Source organism: Eptesicus fuscus, chromosome 9 (genome assembly GCF_027574615.1).
Source record: "Eptesicus fuscus isolate TK198812 chromosome 9, DD_ASM_mEF_20220401, whole genome shotgun sequence".
NCBI lineage: Eukaryota > Metazoa > Chordata > Mammalia > Chiroptera > Vespertilionidae > Eptesicus > Eptesicus fuscus.
Genome location: NC_072481.1, coordinates 12260692 through 12280039, shown reverse-complemented (window position 1 = coordinate 12280039; position 19348 = coordinate 12260692). Strand labels below are relative to the sequence as shown.

Here is a 19348-nt window from a genome sequence, read left to right as displayed (position 1 = left end):
GCCCCCCGCTCCCGCCGCCTCCCCGGGTCTGCCCCCATCCCGCCCCTCCGCCGCCCCCGGCCCCTGCACCCCGGCGCGCCTGGTCCCGCTCTGGGGGGGTTGGTGGCTTCGCTTTGCCATGAGTTTACCGCAGAAACCGGCTCTGAAATCAGGCTCAGCGGCTGCAGCAGGAACCGGACCCGGCACCGGAGCGGCGGCGGCGGCGGCAGCGGTACCGCCTCCTCACCCGGCGGCGGCAGCAGCAGCGGCGGCGGCGGCGGTAGCGGCCCCTCCTCACCCGAACATCAGGGCCCTCCAGACCCAGGCGCCCCAACAGTATCCTTTTCACCTTTCTACGGGCCCTTCGGCTCTCTTCGCCGCAGAGCAGGGGGGCGGTGGCCTCTCCGGGGACCCTCCTGCCGGCTGCCACAGCCCAGCCCAGCCAGGGACAAGGGACTGCTGCTCTACCCCCGCACCGGGCTTGGCTGGAGCTTTTGGGGTGCTCCCGCAGCAGTACTGCGGGGGACCCCGGGATCTTCTGCAATTCTGTGAAACCAGCTCCACTCGGCCTTGCTTCCGAAGCCCTTCCCTTAAAGAGCTGGGGGATCCTTCCCCCTTCGCACCACTCCTCCCCTAAAACCCCCCAGCCCTTTATTAGGCAGAATTTGCTGGTGCCTGGGATCAACCCTGCAGGCAAGGCTTTGCTCTGATTGTTGTGAGGACTACACCCTCCTGCTCGTGTCCCTTCAGCTCCCCCTGCAGCGGGGCATGGTGGGCTCCCTAATTATTATTATTGGTACATTATTAAACTTTATTGGTAAATTTCCTGTTTGAAACCAATCAGCTCATTTCGGAGGTAAGTTGGATTTAAAATCTACGGTGAAAATGTACATTTCCTCTGGCTAATTTTTTTTTAGCGATCCGGGGAGTTGTGATGTGGTTTGTGGTGGAACGTGATCTAAGGAGGAAATGTTACACCGGACGCTTCCCTGTCTTTGACCTTTTTTAAAGGAAGAGGAAGTTAACTGACATTACCCTTCACCCCCAAAAGTCTGACTTCTTGGAAGACATGTGTTATGCTGACTATTTCTTAAAGGGCTTTAATTTACTTTTCATAGGCCTGATGTCTAGAGGGGACCAGGGCTCCTGGTGTAAAGCCTAGTTATTGATTGTATCTAATTTCATGTTATTTCTTGATTGTAGTGTTTTTGGACAGCTTTGGTGGCTAGATTGAAAAGATTTGGTGACGGTATTTTAGTGGAAAACTAGCTGGCGAGGGTAAAATGTTGAATTCATGAACTCCACGGAGATTTAGAAAGGTATTACCGACCTGAGAATTAACATTTCATCATGCACTCGCCGATCCGCTGTACTTGGGCAAGTCAGTAAATAATCATTGGACGTTAGATGTGTTGTGTTTTTGTGTTTGTCATCGTGTGTTTTGACGTGTGGAGTGAGCAGGGTGTTTGAGCAAATAAGAAACTAGCCGCTGTGAGGTCCACAGATTATTTCACAGTGTAGTTTGATTCTTGTCTGTATCGATTACTTTGAGAAGGGAAAGTTATCTTCTCGAGTCATTTCAGGTCATCCTTTTCGTTTCTGTCAAGTGTCTTATTTAAATATTGTTAGTCCACATTTTTTTCAGTCCAGGCAATGTTTGTCAGAGTAAAGATAAATTCCATTCCAGTGTGATGTGTGTACTGATTTCATAATGTTTTTATCCTGCATGATTCTGTTCAATTAAGAATTGTTCACCGATGACAATGCTTAGCGATACCGTATGTTTGTTACTCAAGGAAAACCTGGTTTTGATGAATATCCCTAGTTGTTTTCCTGTGGAGGAAAAAGGGTTGGCTGATTTATGTACTTCAAGGTGGAGTTCAGTGCTGGATATCTTAAACATATTTAATGGTTTGTGAGTTTAAATTCCTTTATAATTTGTCCTTTTTTTTTTTTTTTTGTCTTGGGTAGGGTTGTAAGTATCTATACAGTGCCATCAAGTAAATTATTTTTTAGTTGCTTCTTTGAGCAGTTTTGGCAAGTAAACAAATGAAAGGAAGTCCATAGTTTGTGTTCTTGATGTACAAAGTGATACCAAGGCGTGCACAGTGCTTAGTGGATTTGGTGACATTATTTGGCTGTTACTTACATGTTTCAAGTAGGCTTTTTCTCTGCATTTTGCAAAGGAAGGACTTTAAAACGCTTTGAGTTGGTTGCAACATAAAAGTAGTTACTAATACTGCAGCAATTGTTAAAGAGGATAAATTTAAGATGTAATTTCCAGTGGTTGTGTATGACTTAAAGTTTGTACTTTATGTCATTGAAGGTAAAATTAATTTTCTTGATGTATTTCACAACCATATTATCTTCTGCTTGCTTTACACACTGAAAAGTCGCAATTACTAAAATCTAAGTTTGTATAGTAAATGAAATATACGTTATAGAGTTCTTTAGGACATACCAATGGTGAAATGTTATCAATGGTAATGGGCATTTGGTTAAAAATGAATTAAAACAGGGCAATTTTGCTTGTCTACTCTGAGGGAGTGTGTTATGGACATACAGTGGTCAATGTGTGATAAGTTGATATACATTGAAACAGCAAGACTGGTGTACAAAGCTGGAGTTGCTCTTTCTATGGCTTAAAACATTTTATGTATTTACTAGAGGCCCGGTGCATGAATTTGTGCATGGGTGGGGTCCCTCCGCCTGGCTGGCCATCTGGGCCGATTTGGGCCAGCCAGCGAGGGGGGAGGGACTGCGGGAGGTTGGCTGGCCACTGGAGGTTGGCTGTGGGAGTGCACTGACCACCAGGGGGCAGCTCCTGTGTTAAGCGTCTGTCCCCTGGTGGTCAGTGCGCATCATAGTGATCGGTTGTTTGGTTGACCGGTCCTAACAGTCTCTTAGGCTTTTAAATTTATAGATTTATTGACTGATTTTTAGATAGAGAGAGAAACATTGATTTGTTGTTCCACTTATTTATGCATTCACTGGTTGAGTCTTGTATGTGGCCTGGCTGGGATTATCTGCAACCTTGGCATATCTGGACGACGCTCTAACCAAATGAGATGCCTTGACAAGGGCATCTATGACGATTAAATCTCTAGTTCCTCAAACTATTCAAGTGTAGTTGTGTTTGAATTCAAGTTCAGCTAGTATTTTAAATTTGTAAAAATGCTAGAAATGGATTCACATGACAAGGTGTTCTTTATTTGTACTTAGTGTTCAAGTGACAAATCAGAAATGAAGGGAAATATTAGCAATAATGGATTTGAATAGAAACTGGAACCTGCTTAAGGTAGGCATCAGTATTGCATGGAGGCCCATAAGGCCATTTCAGGTATGACTGCTAAGAGGCAAGGATGGGCAGGAGTGGTGGGGGGTGAAAGAAGATAAACAGTGATATGAAAAATGCTAATGGCAAGGGAGAAATATGCTTCGAGTTTTCATAATGAAATCCAAAATGAATAGTTTATGAAATTGGCACTTCAGAATACTTGCTTTGAGATATGATCACCCACCCCAACTTCCCAGTCTGAGGTTCCAAGAGGCTCTGTTGAGAATTTTAAGAATGATTCTTAACCTTTTCTGGGTAATAAACAACTTTGATATATATATTTAACAACTTTGATATTTTGATGAAACTATAGACACTCTCCAACAGAAAACTGTCCATGCACAGAAAACCTTTCTTACATTTTAGGTTTTTTTTTGTGCCCCTATTCTATTAAAAGCCTAGCCCTTTAGATGGAAATTGCTTACCCTTCTGATAAGTAAAGATAAATGAGTTTGAATTCAGGTGCCCAAATAGTTCTGACTTAATAGAACAATTTTGCAGTCTGTTATGAACACACAGTGTTCTCTCTATTTATATGGAAAGACTTCAGAGTGTAATTTTTTTCAGGGCTGCTGATACTTCTAGGGAGTCTAATTACTGTTTTGGGGCAGCCAGTTTGGTTAAGAAAATCAGGGCAATGGGTTCTTTGAAGGAACTAAATTTGGTAAAGGCCTGTGGCGAACTGAAAATGACCTATATCCTTAGCTATTTTGTCTTATATATGGACATATTAAAATAAATATTCCTGTGGGGCCAGTGTGGCTCAATGGTTGAGCATCAACCCATGAACCGAGAGGTCACCCGTTTGATTCCCGGTCAGGGCACATGCCTGAGTTTTGGGCTCGTTCCCCAGTAGGGGGTGTGCAGAAGGCAGCCTATTGATATTTCTGTCTCATCTATGTTTCTCTCTCTCTACTCCTCTCCCTTCCTCTCTAAGAGCAATAAAATAAAATATTTAAAAATATATATTAAAATATTCTCCTTTGGTTTTAAAATTTTTTGGCATTGTAATTTCTTAAAATGTTTTCAGTGTTGATATTTCAGTTTTATAGGCTGAAGCCAATAATGTTTGCTTTCTTCTTTTTGCCTCTTTACCAAAGCTAAATCTGAATAATAATAATAGTATCCATTTAATGAGTGCCTACTATTCTAGGAGCCAGACATGCATGATTTTAATTCTCAAGAACCCTAATGAAGTAGGTACTGTATTTTACAGATGAAAAAACTGAAGTTAAGTAACATTCCTACTGTTGTCCATCTAGTCAGTGGTGGTCTGCAGTTCAGACTGTGATATGATTGCCTCCAAAGCACATGAATGTCCTTTCGACTGTGCGACACTACTCCTTACCAAGTCTGCATATGGGAATGGGAGGAAAGATACTTTCCCATATTTGATAGCTGGGGGAAGGTCTATAATATAGTTAAGAAGCTCTATGGAGTAATCTAGAATGCAGTGATACTGTACCTTGTTTTAGTTAGTTCATAGCCACATACTGCTAGGCAAGTAGATTATCTTTACCGAGCCTTAAAGCATAGGAATAGGCCTGCCACATTTGGTTTAGTGCATGTTTCTGCTTGTTCAGAAGTTAACAAGGCCTCCAGCACAACACCATTATAACTAGCAACTGGAAACTCTGGAGCTCATGTAGTGACCAGCAGTCTGTCTACTCCTAAACCCCACCATCAGCAAAGGTGGATCTGTGCTCCTAGCGAGCAGATTCTCTTAGGAAAGAGAGAAAACCTATGTAAGATGGAGATAACGAAGGAAGGAAGTTGTTTAAATGCCTGAGTCACTTAGGCTCTTGCCTCTTCTGCTGCTACTCCCTGTCCTAGGCTTATTCATCTTAAAGTGAGGTGTTTTCGGTCAAGTTGAGAATTTAAACTATGTTGCTTTTCCACATTTGGGTTTCTGATAAGATTTTTACAAAAGGGTCTACTGCTAAAAAATGCTTGAAAACTGTTTTAACTCATAAATAGGTTTGCCACATTTTAGCCATTTATATTTGGACTTCAATATAAGTGGCAACTTTTTTGTTGTTGTTAATCCTCACCCGAGAATATTTTTCCCCTTGATTTTTTAGAAAGAATGAAAGGGAGAGGGAGAGACAGAGAGAAACAGCTATTGGTTGCCTCCTGCATGCATCCTGACCGGGGCGCCTGCAACCCAAGGCACGTACCCTTGACCGGAATCGAACCTGAGACCCTTCAGTACGCAGGCCAACTGAAGTGTCAACCTAAGTGACAACTTTTATTCATTTATTCAAAATGTACTGTGTGCCAGACTAAGTGCTAGGACCTAGCAGCTAGGTCTAAGGATTGAAAAGCTAAGATAAAATCTTTGCCCTCAAAGAACTTGGTCCAGACAGGTAAGGAGACAGAATATCATGACAGTGCAATGATAACTGCTATAAGAGCCTGCTTTGGAATTTGGGCTTCCCAGAAGAAGTTAATACCTGAGCCAAAATAGGAGGATGTGTAAGAATTACCTGAGGTTTATTTATCTTTCTCTGTCCTGCTGACTTTTCCCAATTTCTTTTTTAAAAATTTGTTTTATTTTTTATTTATATATATATATTAAATATATTTTTATTGATTTTTTTACAGAGAGGAAGTGAGAAGGATAGAGAGTTAGAAATATCGATGAGAGAGAAACATCGATCAGCTGCCTCCTGCACACCTCCTACTGGGGATGTGCCCGCAACCAAGGTACATGCCTTTGACCAGAATCAAACCTGGGACCTTTCAGTCTGCAGGCCGACACTCTATCCACTGAGTCAAACTGGTTAGGGCTATTTTTATTGATTTCAGAGAGGAAGGAAGAGGGAGAGAGAGATAGCAACATCAATGATGAGAGAATCACTAATCGGCTGTCTCCTGCATGCCCCCAACTGGGGATCGAGCCCGCAAATTCTGGCAAGTGCCTTTGACCAGAATCGAACCCGGGACCCTTCAGTCAGCAGGCCGACGCTCTATCCACTGAGTCAAACCGGTTAGGGCTGACTTTTCCCAGTTTCATTGCTGTTGCTGCTGCATAAGACTTTAGTAAATGAATGTCAGTCACGTTTCAGGTTTTTATTAGAAGCAGAAAAGCTAGAGGAGTTACCAGGGAACATGGCAATCAAAATAGTTGCTATAAATTCAAAGTCTCTTCTGCATTATAATCTGAGAAATTTGAGAAGATCCATATCAGATCTGACTAGTCCTTTCCTTGTCTCTTTTCCACTCATCTCATAATACTCCTTTACCCTTCTGCTGTTAGACTTTGGCTTGGAAGGAGTACCTGCTAGCCTTGAAATATAAGTAGATTTAGCTTGGTGTATTGAGAAGTATACCTGATTTGGAGTAAAAAAAATCTGGATTTGCGTTTGGTCTCCCATTCTAATAGCTGTGTTATCTTGGGCAAGTCACATAAGTGTTCTGGGTATCAGTTTTCCCTTCCCTAAAATGAAGGGGTTAGACTAGTTTATCACGTGACACTCTTGAATTATAATGGCTTATGACTCTGAACATCATAGTTCCAGGTTTGTTTTGTTCCTGCAAGTAGATGGGAAGGATTTGTAGAAACCTATTAATTGTTTCTAAGTCTGTCTGATGTGATGGTCAGTGATACTTTTCTTTGGTGACTTACTGATATTAGAAGCATGCTAATTAAAATTTCATTCAACAAATATTTATAGACATTCTGCTTACTGTTTTAGGTGCTGAGGGAAGGCAACTGGTTTTTGGCTTACTAATGTTAGATTCAGCCAATAGTCTAAACACCTCCATGACTAGTAGTGAAGATTTTGTGGTCTATAATGGGCGGGCTTGAGACTATATAATAAGGTTAACATGGTCAGTTGCTGGCTTGTTCTGGGTGATGATGGTATAGTTCAGTGATGGCGAACCTATGACACGCGTGTCAGCACTGACACACATAGCCATTTCTGATGACACGCGGCCGCATGCCGAGGATGAAACATTTGCTGCTCCTGAGGATGAAACATTTGCGACTAGAGTCTTGGAGTTAGTTTTTTCCTCAAAGTGACACACTACCCGAGTTATGCTCAGTTTTTTGGCGAAGTTTGACACACCAAGCTCAAAAGGTTGCCCATCACTGGTATAGTTATTAGTTCATTATGAAGAATGAGGAAAATCAGGTTCTGGAATAAAGTGTGATGAGACACCATCTATTTTTACTTTAGGAATAATACTTTGAACTGAAATAATATGAAAACAACTATTTCCTGATTATTAGCCAGGCGCATGACTTCAAGCAATGTATAAACTGCACCTGAGATTTGCATCCATGAAATACTGCAGGATCCAAAGCTACTTTTGAATTCTCAAATGACTCCTAGTTCTTTGGCTTGCTGCCAGCGAGGAGTTTTTCACTCTCGTGTAGCCTCAGCTTAAATTGGAGATAGTTTAAAGTATTTTAAGTACATTTGAAATTTGTTAGTCTTTGTGACATTTAACAATTTTTTTAATTGATTTTTTTTTAAGGGGGAGAAAGAGAGGGAGAGACATCAATTTGTTGTTCCAGTTATTTATGCATTCATTGGTTGATTCTTGTATATGCTGTAACCAGGGATCGAATCTGCAACCTTGGTGTATGCAGACAATGCTCTAACCAACTGAGCTACCCAGCCAGGGCTACAGTGTTTTTAAGAATTCAATTTTTGGGGTAGCCTGGCTGGCGTGGTTCAATTGGTTGAGCATTGTCCCGTGAACCAAGAGGTCACCGGTCAGAGCACATGCAGGGGTTGTGGCTCAATCCCCAGTAGGGGGCATTCAGGAGGTAGATTTATGTGTTTCTCTCTCTCCCTCTCTCCTCCTTCTCTCCCTCTTTCCCTTTTCCTCTCTTTAAAATAAATAAGAACATTAAAAACATTATTGGGGTAACATTAGTTAATAACATTATATAAATTTCACATGTACAACATTTGTATACTCTGTTGCAGCGATTTTCAACTGGTATGCCACAACAATTTTTAAAACATGCAATACCCGACTGTTTAGTCAGGAGCACTGACTTCTTTACCCTTAGATTGTCAAATTAAAAAATGACAACAGCCAGCAAACACAACAAAAAGCCATCTTGTGTGAATGAATAAAAATTATACCTATTTTTTTTTGTCAGATCGGCAAAAAATATATTTTTTGGTGTGCTGCAGAATTTTAGTAATTAGTTTATGTGTGCCATGAGATGCAAAGGGTTGATAATCACTGCTATATTCTGTGCTCACCATCCAAAGTCTAGTTTCCTTCCATTACTAAGTATTTGTAGACTATAGTATTTTTACATTGAGAATGGAAAGGACTGAACCTTAAAGATACAGTGGAGGAATGTAAGAGCGAAAGAGTGATGGAGAGGACTCCTTTTATGTAGGCCCTAGAAAATGGCATATGAGAAACAATTTGAAATTAAAAAAATTAAAATGAAGAGTTTAAGACTCTAGTCAGATTTTAGAAGGGCAGAGGGGAGTGGTCATCAGCAGGAACAAAGATTTGGGCTTTAAATATGCATGGTATGTGCTGGGTTGTAAGGATCCTGATCCCTGTATCTGGAGTGGAGGATTCTTGTGGTAGAATACTCAAGGTAATGGGTCCAGATTCTAGAGGGCTCATAATGAGTATAAGAAGAGAAGATTAGACTTCAAGCCATTACATTTTTTAACAGCTTTATTGAGGCAAAATTCACATACCATACAAGCCAACCATATAGAGTGTACAAATATAGTGTTTTTGAGTATATTCACAGAATTTGCATCCATCACCACAATCAATTTTAGAACATTTTCATTACTTTCCCCAAAAAACATTTCCAACTTCCCATTTCCCCCAGTTCTCTCTGCTCTAGAAAATACTCATCTACTTTCTGCCTCTATAGATTTATATATTCTGAACATCCTATATAATAAAACGCTAATATGCAAATCGACTGACTGGCGGAATGACTGGCGGAACGACTGGTTGCTGTGATGCACACTGCCCCCTGAGAGGGAGGCGACCAGTGGTGGTGATCAGGGGGCAGGGCCGGCCGGCAAGCACCCCGCCAGTTGCCTCCCACAAACCGGTAGTCGGACATCACCTGAGGGCGCAGGCCTGGCTGAGGGCCCCCCTCCCTTGTGCACCAATTTTATGCCCCAGGCCTCTAGTTTCATATAAATGGAATAGTATGTAGTCTTTTGTCACTGGTTTCTCTCACTTTGCATAATGTTTCCAAGGTTCATCTGTAGTGATGTTTTAGTATTACTTTAGAAAATATACTTTAATTGATTTTTTTAGAGAGAGAGGAAGGGAGAGGGAGTGAGAAACATCAATGTGGGAGTGGAACTGCCAAATTGTTATTCAAAGTGACTGCCACCATTTTACTTTTTTACCATTTTACATTTCTACCAGCATTATATGAGGGTTCCAACACTTGTTACCTGTCTTTTTGAATATAGGCCATCCTAATGGGTGTGAAGATATCTGACTGTGATTTTTTAAAAAATTAAATCTTTATTGTTCAGATTATTACAACTGTTCCTATTTTTCTCCCCCATAGCTCCCCTCCACCCGGTTCCCACCCCACCCCATCCCCTTACTCCCTCTCCCCTTCACTGTCCTCATCCATAGGTGTATGATTTTTGTCCAGTCTCTTTCCGCAACCCCCACATCCCTTTCCCCTTGAGGTTTTCGGTCCACTCCCTTTCTATGCTCCTAATTCTATTATATTTACCAGATTATTTTGTTCATCAGATTTTTTTATTCACTTGATTTTTAGATTCACATATTGATGGATATGTATTTGTTGTTCATAATTTTTATCTGTACCTTTTTCTTCTTCTTTCTCTTCTTAAAGAATACCTTTCAGCATTTCATATAATAATGGATTGGCGTTGATGAACTCCTTTAGTTTTTTCTTATCTGTGAAGCTCTTTATCTGACCTTCAATTCTGAATGATAGCTTTGCTGGGTAGAGTAATCTTGGTTGTAGGTTCTTGCTATTCATCACTTTGAATATTTCTTGCCACTCCCGTCTGGCCTGCATAGTTTCTGTTGAGAAATAAGCTGACATTCGTATGGGTTTTCCCTTGTAGGTAACTAACTGTTTTTCTCTTGCTGCTTTTAACCCTTTGCACTCGCTTGCTTTTTTCTCGATTCCTTTATTCTAATGCTAACTGTGTCAAGTCACACTCGACATCCAAGTGCAAAAGGTTAATATTCTCTCCTTGTCTTTTGCTCTTGGCATTTTAATTATGATGTGTTTTGCTGTGCTCCTCTTTGGATTCCTTTTGTTTGGGGTTCTCTGTGCTCCCTGGACTTGTAAGTCTATTTCTTTCACCAGGTGGGAGAAGTTTTCTGTCCTTATTTCTTCAAATAGGTTTTCAGTATCTTGTTCTCTCACTTCTTCTGGCACCCCCATAATTCTGATATTGGTACGCTTGAAGTTGTCCCAGAGTCTCCTTACACTATCTTCATATTTTTGGATTCTTTTTTTTTTGTTTTGTTTTTGTTTTTCCGGTTGGTTGTTTTTGCTTCTTTGTATTTCACATCTTTGACTTGATTCTTGCGATCCTCTAGTCTGCTGTTGGATCTCCGTATATTATTCTTTATTTCAGTCAGTGTATGCTTAATTTCTAGTTGGTACTTTTTCATATCCTTGAGGGTCTTGCTAAATTTATCGGCCTTTTCTAGAAAAATTCTTGAAAAACCTTATAACCATGGTTTTGAACTCTAAATCCAGTAGTTTGCTTTCCTCCATTTCTTTCATTTGTGACCTGTTTCTTTGTCTCTGCATTTTGGCTGCTTCCCTGTGTTGATAGAGTGGCTTTGTGTGCTAGGTGTCCTATAGGGCTCACTGGCTCAGCCTCCCCAGTTACCTGAGGTGGACACTCTTGGTGCACCCCTTTGTGGCCTGTGTGTACAGTCTTGTTGTAGTTAAGCTTTGGTTGTTGTTGTTATTACTGGGGGGAATTGACCTCCAGGCCAATTGTCTGTGAGGATCAGCTGCGTCTATGATGGAAGAACTTCTGTGCTGGAGACACCCTTATGAGGCAAGACTTGCTTCAGTGGGGCTTTGGTGCTCACTGAGTCTGCCCCCTGAATGTGTTCCTTATAGATCTGAGGAGTTGTAATCTGGATTGTCCTACTCTGACCCCTGGATACACTGGCTCTTGGATCTCCAAGGTGCTAATTTAGCCTCCCTGAGGCCACCTAGCAGGAGCTATGGAGAGATCTGCAGATTCCTCTTCTTTGTTTGGGTTTTGGAGGTGCCCAGATGAGGCCCAGCTGTGAAGAAATGCAAGCTGCTGTGGGGCCTTGGGCCTTCTGGGTCTCACTGACTCAGCTGCAGTTTGTTAGGTAAGTTTAGATTTCAAAGGACCAGGCCATTCATATGCAAAAGCCTCTGTGCACAGCTTGGTGGGGTGGAGTCTCAGGGCGGAGCAAACAGCAATGGCTTCCCGTCAGCCCTGCCCTAAGAGGCCCCCGGGTCTCAGTGTCCCTCGGTAATCGGTAATCACTGCAAGCACCTCTGAGAGAAAGCCACCCTCGAGTTCCGCCTGCTTCCAGACAGTCCAGTTTCTCCCCGTATGAGTCTGGGTGCCCAGAGTCTCGCCCAGAACTGGAGTTCAGAGCAGTCGGGAGCTTGTGTCTCCCTCCTGCTTGAGAAAGACAGCCGTGTACTCAGTTGCCAGCCCTCTCCGTGCGCGCGCCTCCGTACCTCTGCACTTCACTTCCGCAGCTCCTCTGAGTCTCTCAGTGTGCTTTTTCTCTTCTCTTCTAGTTGTAGAATTTCCACTTAGCCAGCCTTCCTGTGGTTCTGGATGATGTCCGTTTTGTCTTTTGGTTGTAGTTTTGAAGTGGTTTTGCAAGGCAGCAATTTCAGGTGTTTACCTATGCTGCCATCTTGGTTTCCTATTTGACTGTGATTTTGATTTGCTTTTCCTTGATGACTAATGATGTTGAACATAGTTTTGTGTTCTTATGGGGCATTTGTCTTTGGAGAAATGTCTGTTCAAATCCTTAGTCAAATTTTTAATCCTTTGTCTTTTTATTACTGAGTTGTAAGAGTGCTTTATATATTATTCTGTATACAAATCCCTTATCAGATATGACATTTGCAAATATTTTCTCCCATTCATTGGGTTGTCTTTTTACTTTCTTGATCAGAGTCCTTTGAAGCACAAAAGTTTTTAGTTTTGATAAAATCTAATTTATCTTTCTTTTGTCACGTGCTTCTCTATTGTGTCTAAGAAGGCTTTACCTAATCCAGGGTTACAAAGATTTACTCCTTTGTTTTCTTCTAAGGGTTTTATAATTTTAGCTCTTACATTTAGGTCTTTGATCTATTTTGAGTTAATTTTTGTATATGATGCAAAATAGGGGTTCAACTTTATTCTTTTGTATGTGAATATCCAGTTATCTCAGTACCCTTTGTTGAAAAGACTATTTCTTTATATTGAACTAGTAGCTTGGTGCATGGATTCATGCACATTGAAAGGAAATTAATTAGAAGAAATATTTTAATATTACTATTCGCCCTTTATAATAGAAGTGTCAACCAAATTCACCATTGACAGTGACAGATCTAAACACGCATGCGAATGGCGCCAGCAAAAGCTTTATATGTATCGCACATGTGCGAATCAACTTAGCCTTTTATATATATAGGATAAACTTACTTAATTATACCTGCTTTCTGATTTAACTAAACTTTTTCCAGCCTAGTGAAGCACCCCAACTTCTCTTTCAGGTAATTATCAGCAACACAGCAGTAAATATCAACACAAAGGAGATTATTATTGTAGATCATGCAGGGAGAACAAAGGGTAAAATATTTAACTGCAGCAGTGTTTGACTATTATGCTGTGCAGTGAGAAAACCTGAAGTCATTTTCCAGGTCCACTATCGCTTACTTCTTTTCAGTCGGGTCAAGATTTTAAACTTTCTAAATCTCCATTTTCCAGCTAATGAAAAGAAAATAGGATTCTATTGAGTCTCCTATCTACCTGCTCCAGGACTTCTGTGAGGATCAAATGAGACGAGGCACAGGAAAACGCTTCATAGACATTTGGTTAAAGTGTAAAATGTTTGCACCTGGCTATAAAGCAAGTTGTGTTCCTGGGCTGAAGAAACTCTAAGGAGGCTAGTTGCTAGGGAGAAGAAGCTGGGTGTTGCTATGTGACGTCATTACCCGGTGCCCATAGTGACCATTTCCGGGCTGGGCTGGGCTGTAGGCTGTATTTTGTGCCATGGGGTCTCGGCAGCATCAGCTGCGATTTGGTGGGCTGTCACTCCATGGTGGTGGTGGGGTCTGTGTCCCACTTGGGGAAAGCCGAGTGTTGCTTTGTTAGTGCCAGGTCCACACGGTGCCATTTCTTTGTAAATGGCCAGTGCGCATCACGGCAGCTTCTGCATTGAGCATCTGTCCCCTGGTGTTCAGTGCGTGTCATAGCGACCGGTCGGACGGTCGGAGAGACACTTAGCATTTTAGCCTTTTATATATGTAGATTGTCTTATCAAAAATCAACTGCTTTTTTTTGTTTCTTATTTATTGGAAAACTGACATGATTAAAAACAGTATTTTTGAAGATTTATTTGGTGGAGGTGTGCAAGTTGAAATAAGGAACAGGAAAGATTGGGAGAGTTGGAAAGGCATCACAGAACTAACTATGTGTAAGGTTTTATATCCATTAAGTGCTTGAGATGGAATAAGGTGTGCTATTTGTCTTTTGCCCTAGCCAGTTTGGCTCAATGGATAGAGTGTCAGACTGTGGACTGAAGGGTCATGGGTTCGATTCCTGTCAACAGCGCATACCTCAGTTGTAGGCTCGTGTAGGAGGCAACCAATTGATATTTTTCTCTCTGTCTCTTCTCTTCCCTTCCCTTCCCTTCCCTTCCCTTCCCTTCCCTTCCCTTCCCTTCCCTTCCCTTCCCTTCCCTTCCCTTCCCTTCCACTTTCTCTAAAAATCAATGGAAAATACTCACAACAAAAAAAGCCTAAAATATGGTTTATTGACTTTGACCGTAACTACATTTTGCGTAATGCCTGGAAAACAGGAGAGCTACTCAAAAGAGATTTTGACTGTTTCTGTTATTAAGGTAAATTCCTATTAGACAGTGATAGCATTGTAAAAAATAAAGTATGGGCATTTGACTATTTGCTGTCCTGTGAAGAATTGAAATTGTGAGCAAGTTATAAATTCTTGGGTTATTGTATTTTCACATAGAACGTTACTTCTGTCCTAAAGCTTTATATAATTTTCAAGTTAAATTTGATTTTTTGTTCATTAGGTTATACCCTTGGGCCATTCTATTGTATTATAAAGAAACAAAATCAGGAAGTATTGCTAACCTCTGTCTAACAGGATTCTTTTTGCTATTCAGGAAAGGACCACATTAAAGAAGTCTTTTTATAATCATTCAGGTCTAATAAAAAAGATTTATTTGCTTTGGATGAAGATTTTCCACACACCAAAAAATCTCTTCAAATGACTTGAAATATTACAGTGTTGGAATATGGTTGCCGATTTTTAAAGATTATATCCATTTTTTGTTTTATAAATTATGCATATCTTTAGCTTAGCTCTTACTAAATATGTAAAGAAAGTAGGTCTTAATTAACCTTTGTAGAATTTTAATGACATCAAGTACCTGATTAATATTGTTGAGTCTTTGAGGCTGTTATATCATATTAAGCTCATACTCTCATTATTACATAGTTGATCTTTTTCAGAAATATTAGAATTTGGAACCAGTCCAACTTCCTGAGGTAACTGCTGTTTCAAAAGCAGAAAGCAGAGTACTTGACCTTAGCTTATTACTTTTATATTGTGACTGGGTGAGTGTACTTGAATATGGTACATGTTAGGTAAGTCAGTGATTTCATTCTTGACATTCTTTAAAAAATCATAATAAAAAAAATCCTAGCTTATAAGTATGCATTAGATTATTTCCCCTTTACATTGCTTAGGGGATTGCCTGGCCCCCTTCTCCAGGGGCATTTGTTTTTAAGGCTGAAGGAGGTGGAGGTGACTTGCCTAAACATCAAGTTTATTCCAATTCAAACTAATTTGAGGTTTTGAATAGCAGTGTCCACTTTGACTACTAGGAGGGTGACCGTAGGTTCCCTTCTGTTATGGTCCTGTTTGCATGGTATATTATATGGTTACTGTAACTAGTAGCCATTATATAGCTTAGAAAATTTCTACTATTTATGCTGTTTCTACTAAAATACTTTGTGAAGCATCAAAACACTTTATAACCCTTAGCCAAACAATTTATGTTTGATCATGTCAGCCATAAAGGTCTTTGACATTAGCATGTGAACTACATAGGAGCAAAATATTGTCAGCCACCTTTAAATAAAAAAACCTTTATTTGAACTAATTTTAAACTTACAGGTAACTTGCAAATACTAGGAAGAGTTCCCTTTTTATCTATTACCTCCTTCCCCTAATATTAAATCATCCATAATTATAATACAATTATCAAGAATAGGAAATTAACATAGATACAATATTATCAACTAAACTACAGACCTTAAGATTTTTATCAATTTTTCTACTGTCCTATTTCTGTTCAAGGCTCCCACATTGCATTTAGTTATTTAAAAATATATATATATTTGTATTGATTTCAGAGAGGAAGGAAGAGGGAGAAAGAGAGAGAGAAAGAGAAAAACATTAATGATGAGAGAAAATCATTGATCGGCTGCCTCCTGCATGCCCCACACTGAGGATCAATCCTGCAGCCTAGGCATGTGCCCTGACCTGGAATCGAATCGTGCAAACTCCTGGTTCATAGGTCGATGCTCAACCACTGAGCCATGTTGGCTAGGCATTTTATAATATTCTTAATACATTTTCTGAGTAGTTAAGTTTTTGGGAAGTCAAAAGTTATATTTGGATTTTCTGAACAGGAGGTTAGTGCCCCTAACTTCTGTGTTGTTCAAGGATTAACTATATATTTATATATTGTGTAAGTGTATATATATTTGTACATATTATGTATCTATATATCCATATCTCCTTGTTAGTTCACTAGGAATTTCAAATATTAGGTTAATTTGACTGCTTTTGAAATGAAAAGGGAAGTTATTTAGGTGTAATGCTTACCTGAGCCATTTGGATATGAAATAGAGAGCAGTAAGGAGGTGTTTTTTAGGTCCATCCTTCATTAGAAATCATAACTTTAAAAAATATATTTGGAGGGGATTTTTCTTATGACAGAAGGATGAAACACTTCAGTTTTGGGAAGTGAAACTGAGTTGAAAATACTCAAAACCGGAACAAGAGAAGGTAATTTCATTGAATTTCAGGTTGTTTGACCTCTTTGGCTTTTTCATAAAAGATTATCAATTCATATTTTATTTGCTTATTTTCAGTTTCTTTCTCTTGCTTTACATAGTTAACATCGCTGTGTGGTTTTTCTTTAAGCCCTTGTTTGTTTTTCTTATTGGGAGCACTTTCTTCCTGTGTGTGAGCATGTACTAGTTAGAACATTAGTAGTCTATGAAGAGACTCGGGTTATTGCAATCAAAGGCACATTTCTAGTTGCAAGAATGGTTTTTGACTTTTTTATTTTATTTTTTAAGCCACTTACATTATTTCTGCTTTGAGAAAAGAGATTGTTCACTGTGCTTTAGGAGCTGGTAGCTAAGTTTGATGCTTCTTAACCCTTAACTAAGAAAAATGGGGCTTGCTGACAATAAATGGTTTTACAGGCTGTGAAACCGGACAGCATGTTCATCAATGTCAACAAAGGCAGCTGTTTTTTGATGGTTTTTCTGTTGTTCAAAGTGTAATGAAACTGCTCCTCACAAATCGCTTAACCTGCTGACTCATCTCCCAGCCCCTAAACAACTATAGTATCCAACATTATTTAATGCTTGGGATTGAGAATAAAAAGAACCAGAGTCTTAGAATGTGAGGGTTAGAATGGATCATGGAAATCCTTTAACTCAGGTGGCCTCAGCTATCAAAAAATGTCACTGTTGTCAGATGCCATAGTTGATGAGACTAGTGATACTGCTGTTTAGAATGCTACTAGAATCTTCTGAATGATCAAGGATTTTTTTTTTCTGTATACAAATCCTTAAGGTGTACTTTTTTTTAGCTTTCCTTCAAAAATAAAACATTCTGAAGAGTGGCTGTAAGTGATGTACAAGGGAAAAACACATTTAATGCTTGCTATTTAGTGCAGGAGGACTGTGGGAAGAAGTAGAAACAATGGCATTATCCCTGAAAAATTTCCAATCTAATTAGAAAATAGATATGAAAAAATGTGGAACATTTAGGAGTGCAATTATTAATAACTGTATAATCTGATCACCTGATACTGACATTGTGAAGGAGGCTTCTATTAATTTATGTGGGCTCTTAGAGCAGTGGTTTAGATTTTTGATGCAAAAAAGTCACTTGCAGAAATGAAAACTCACCATAGATTTTAGTTCTGTAGGATGGAAACTACACTCCAGGAAACTGATGGACATGTTCCACAGACAACTCAGTAAAAACCACTGACTTAAAACAGCAGTTCTCAGATTTTTTTAAATCTCAGGAATCCTTTATACTATTAAAATGTATTGAGAACCTTACAGAGCTCTTGTTATATAGGCTGCCTCTGTTGATATTTACAGTACTAGATGTTAAAAATTTTAAAAATATTCACTTGATTAAATAACTTACCCAAAACAAAAGTTATCGAGAAGACTGTTATGATTTTACTAGTAGTCCTGTGCACAAATCCGTGTGCCAGTAGCTCGCTGCTACCCTCCTGTAGCTCCTTGCCCACTACCTGCCCTCATGTAGCTCCTCCCGCCCCCTGCCTCTCCCCCCCCTCATAGCTTGCTGCCCTGCCCACTCCTGTAGCTCTCCACCACCCGCTTGTAGTTCGATGACCCACCCTCCTGCAGATCCGTTATCTGGTTGTTACGCAGTGTGTAGTTATGCGTCACCGTGTAATGGATAATTAGCATATTCCTCTCTTATTATATAGGATATTTTTGTAAATCTCTTTATTGTCTAGCTTAAGAGAATATAATTGGCTTCTCATATCTGATTATACACTTATTCTGCTGTACATTTTTTGGGAAATAATACGGTCTTACTCAGATACATTGTAGGGAAGGGGAGCAGTTTTAAAAAGTTTTTCTCAGATAATTGTCGTTATTCTCTATTATTATTATGCCAAAACTTGACAAGTGGTTTTTCTTAAAGGTAGTTTCAATTTGGCACCTGAAACCATATCCATGAACATTTCATGCACTTAAATCTGTTGGTCTCTATTGGAATTAAAAAAAAAAATTAAAGTATAATTGACTTAGAACTGTTTCAGGTGTACAGTGTGATTCAATATTTTTATATATTGGGAAATGTTCACAGTGAGTCTAGTTAACATCTGTACATTACACCCCATGACTTATTTATTTTATAAATGGAAGCTGTACCTCTTGACCATCTTTACCCATTTTGTATTACCCTCCCTACCCCATGTGTTGAACTTTCTTTTTTTTTTTTTTTTAAATACCATTTTATTTTATTTATTTATTTTAGTATATTTCATTGATTTTTTTACAGAGAGGAGGAGAAAGGGATAGAGAGCTAGAAACCGATGAGAGAGAAACATCGATCAGCTGCCTCCTACTGGGGAAGTGCCCGCAACCAAGGTACATGCCCTTGACGGAATCGAACCTGGGACCCTTGTGCTCTATCCACTGAGCCAAACCGGTTTCGGCAATGTGTTGAACTTTCAACGGATCTTTTACCTATGCATGATTTTCTAATATGCCTCAGTCATTTGGAAATAATGGTTCACTAAGTTATGCAGATTTTTCAAATGTTGATATATTTCAGTATACAGTTAATATTATAAAGTTGATATCACTGCTGATCTCATAAGAGAAAGTCTTTTGGGAAGTCCTTGAGCTCATGGTGATAGGTACTAGCTTAACTGTGACTCATGAAGGCTGGAAAGGTGATTGAAGTTGCATTTCTAGGAACTAGTCTTGGGTTAGAGGGAAGTGGATTTAATTTTTATAAAGAAGCTTCATGTTGAAGG

The 19348-nt window shown here is 39.7% G+C and overlaps 1 protein-coding gene across 8 annotated transcripts in view; it reads left to right on the top strand.

Moving 5' to 3' along the window:
• Positions 1-19348, top strand: part of EIF4G3 (eukaryotic translation initiation factor 4 gamma 3) — a 270009-nt gene that overhangs the window by 311 nt on the left and 250350 nt on the right. For 3 of the 8 annotated variants that reach the window (XM_054720413.1, XM_054720415.1, XM_054720414.1), the window contains exon 1: positions 128-315. Coding sequence is in view for 1 of the 8 variants with exons in the window: in XM_054720418.1 (XP_054576393.1) it covers positions 119-315 (197 nt within the window). In the remaining 7 variants the exon portion in view is untranslated. Of the gene's footprint in view, positions 1-103; positions 316-19348 lie in introns of those variants that run through there. The other 5 variants (XM_054720419.1, XM_054720417.1, XM_028155413.2 and 2 more) reach the window with 3 other exon arrangements.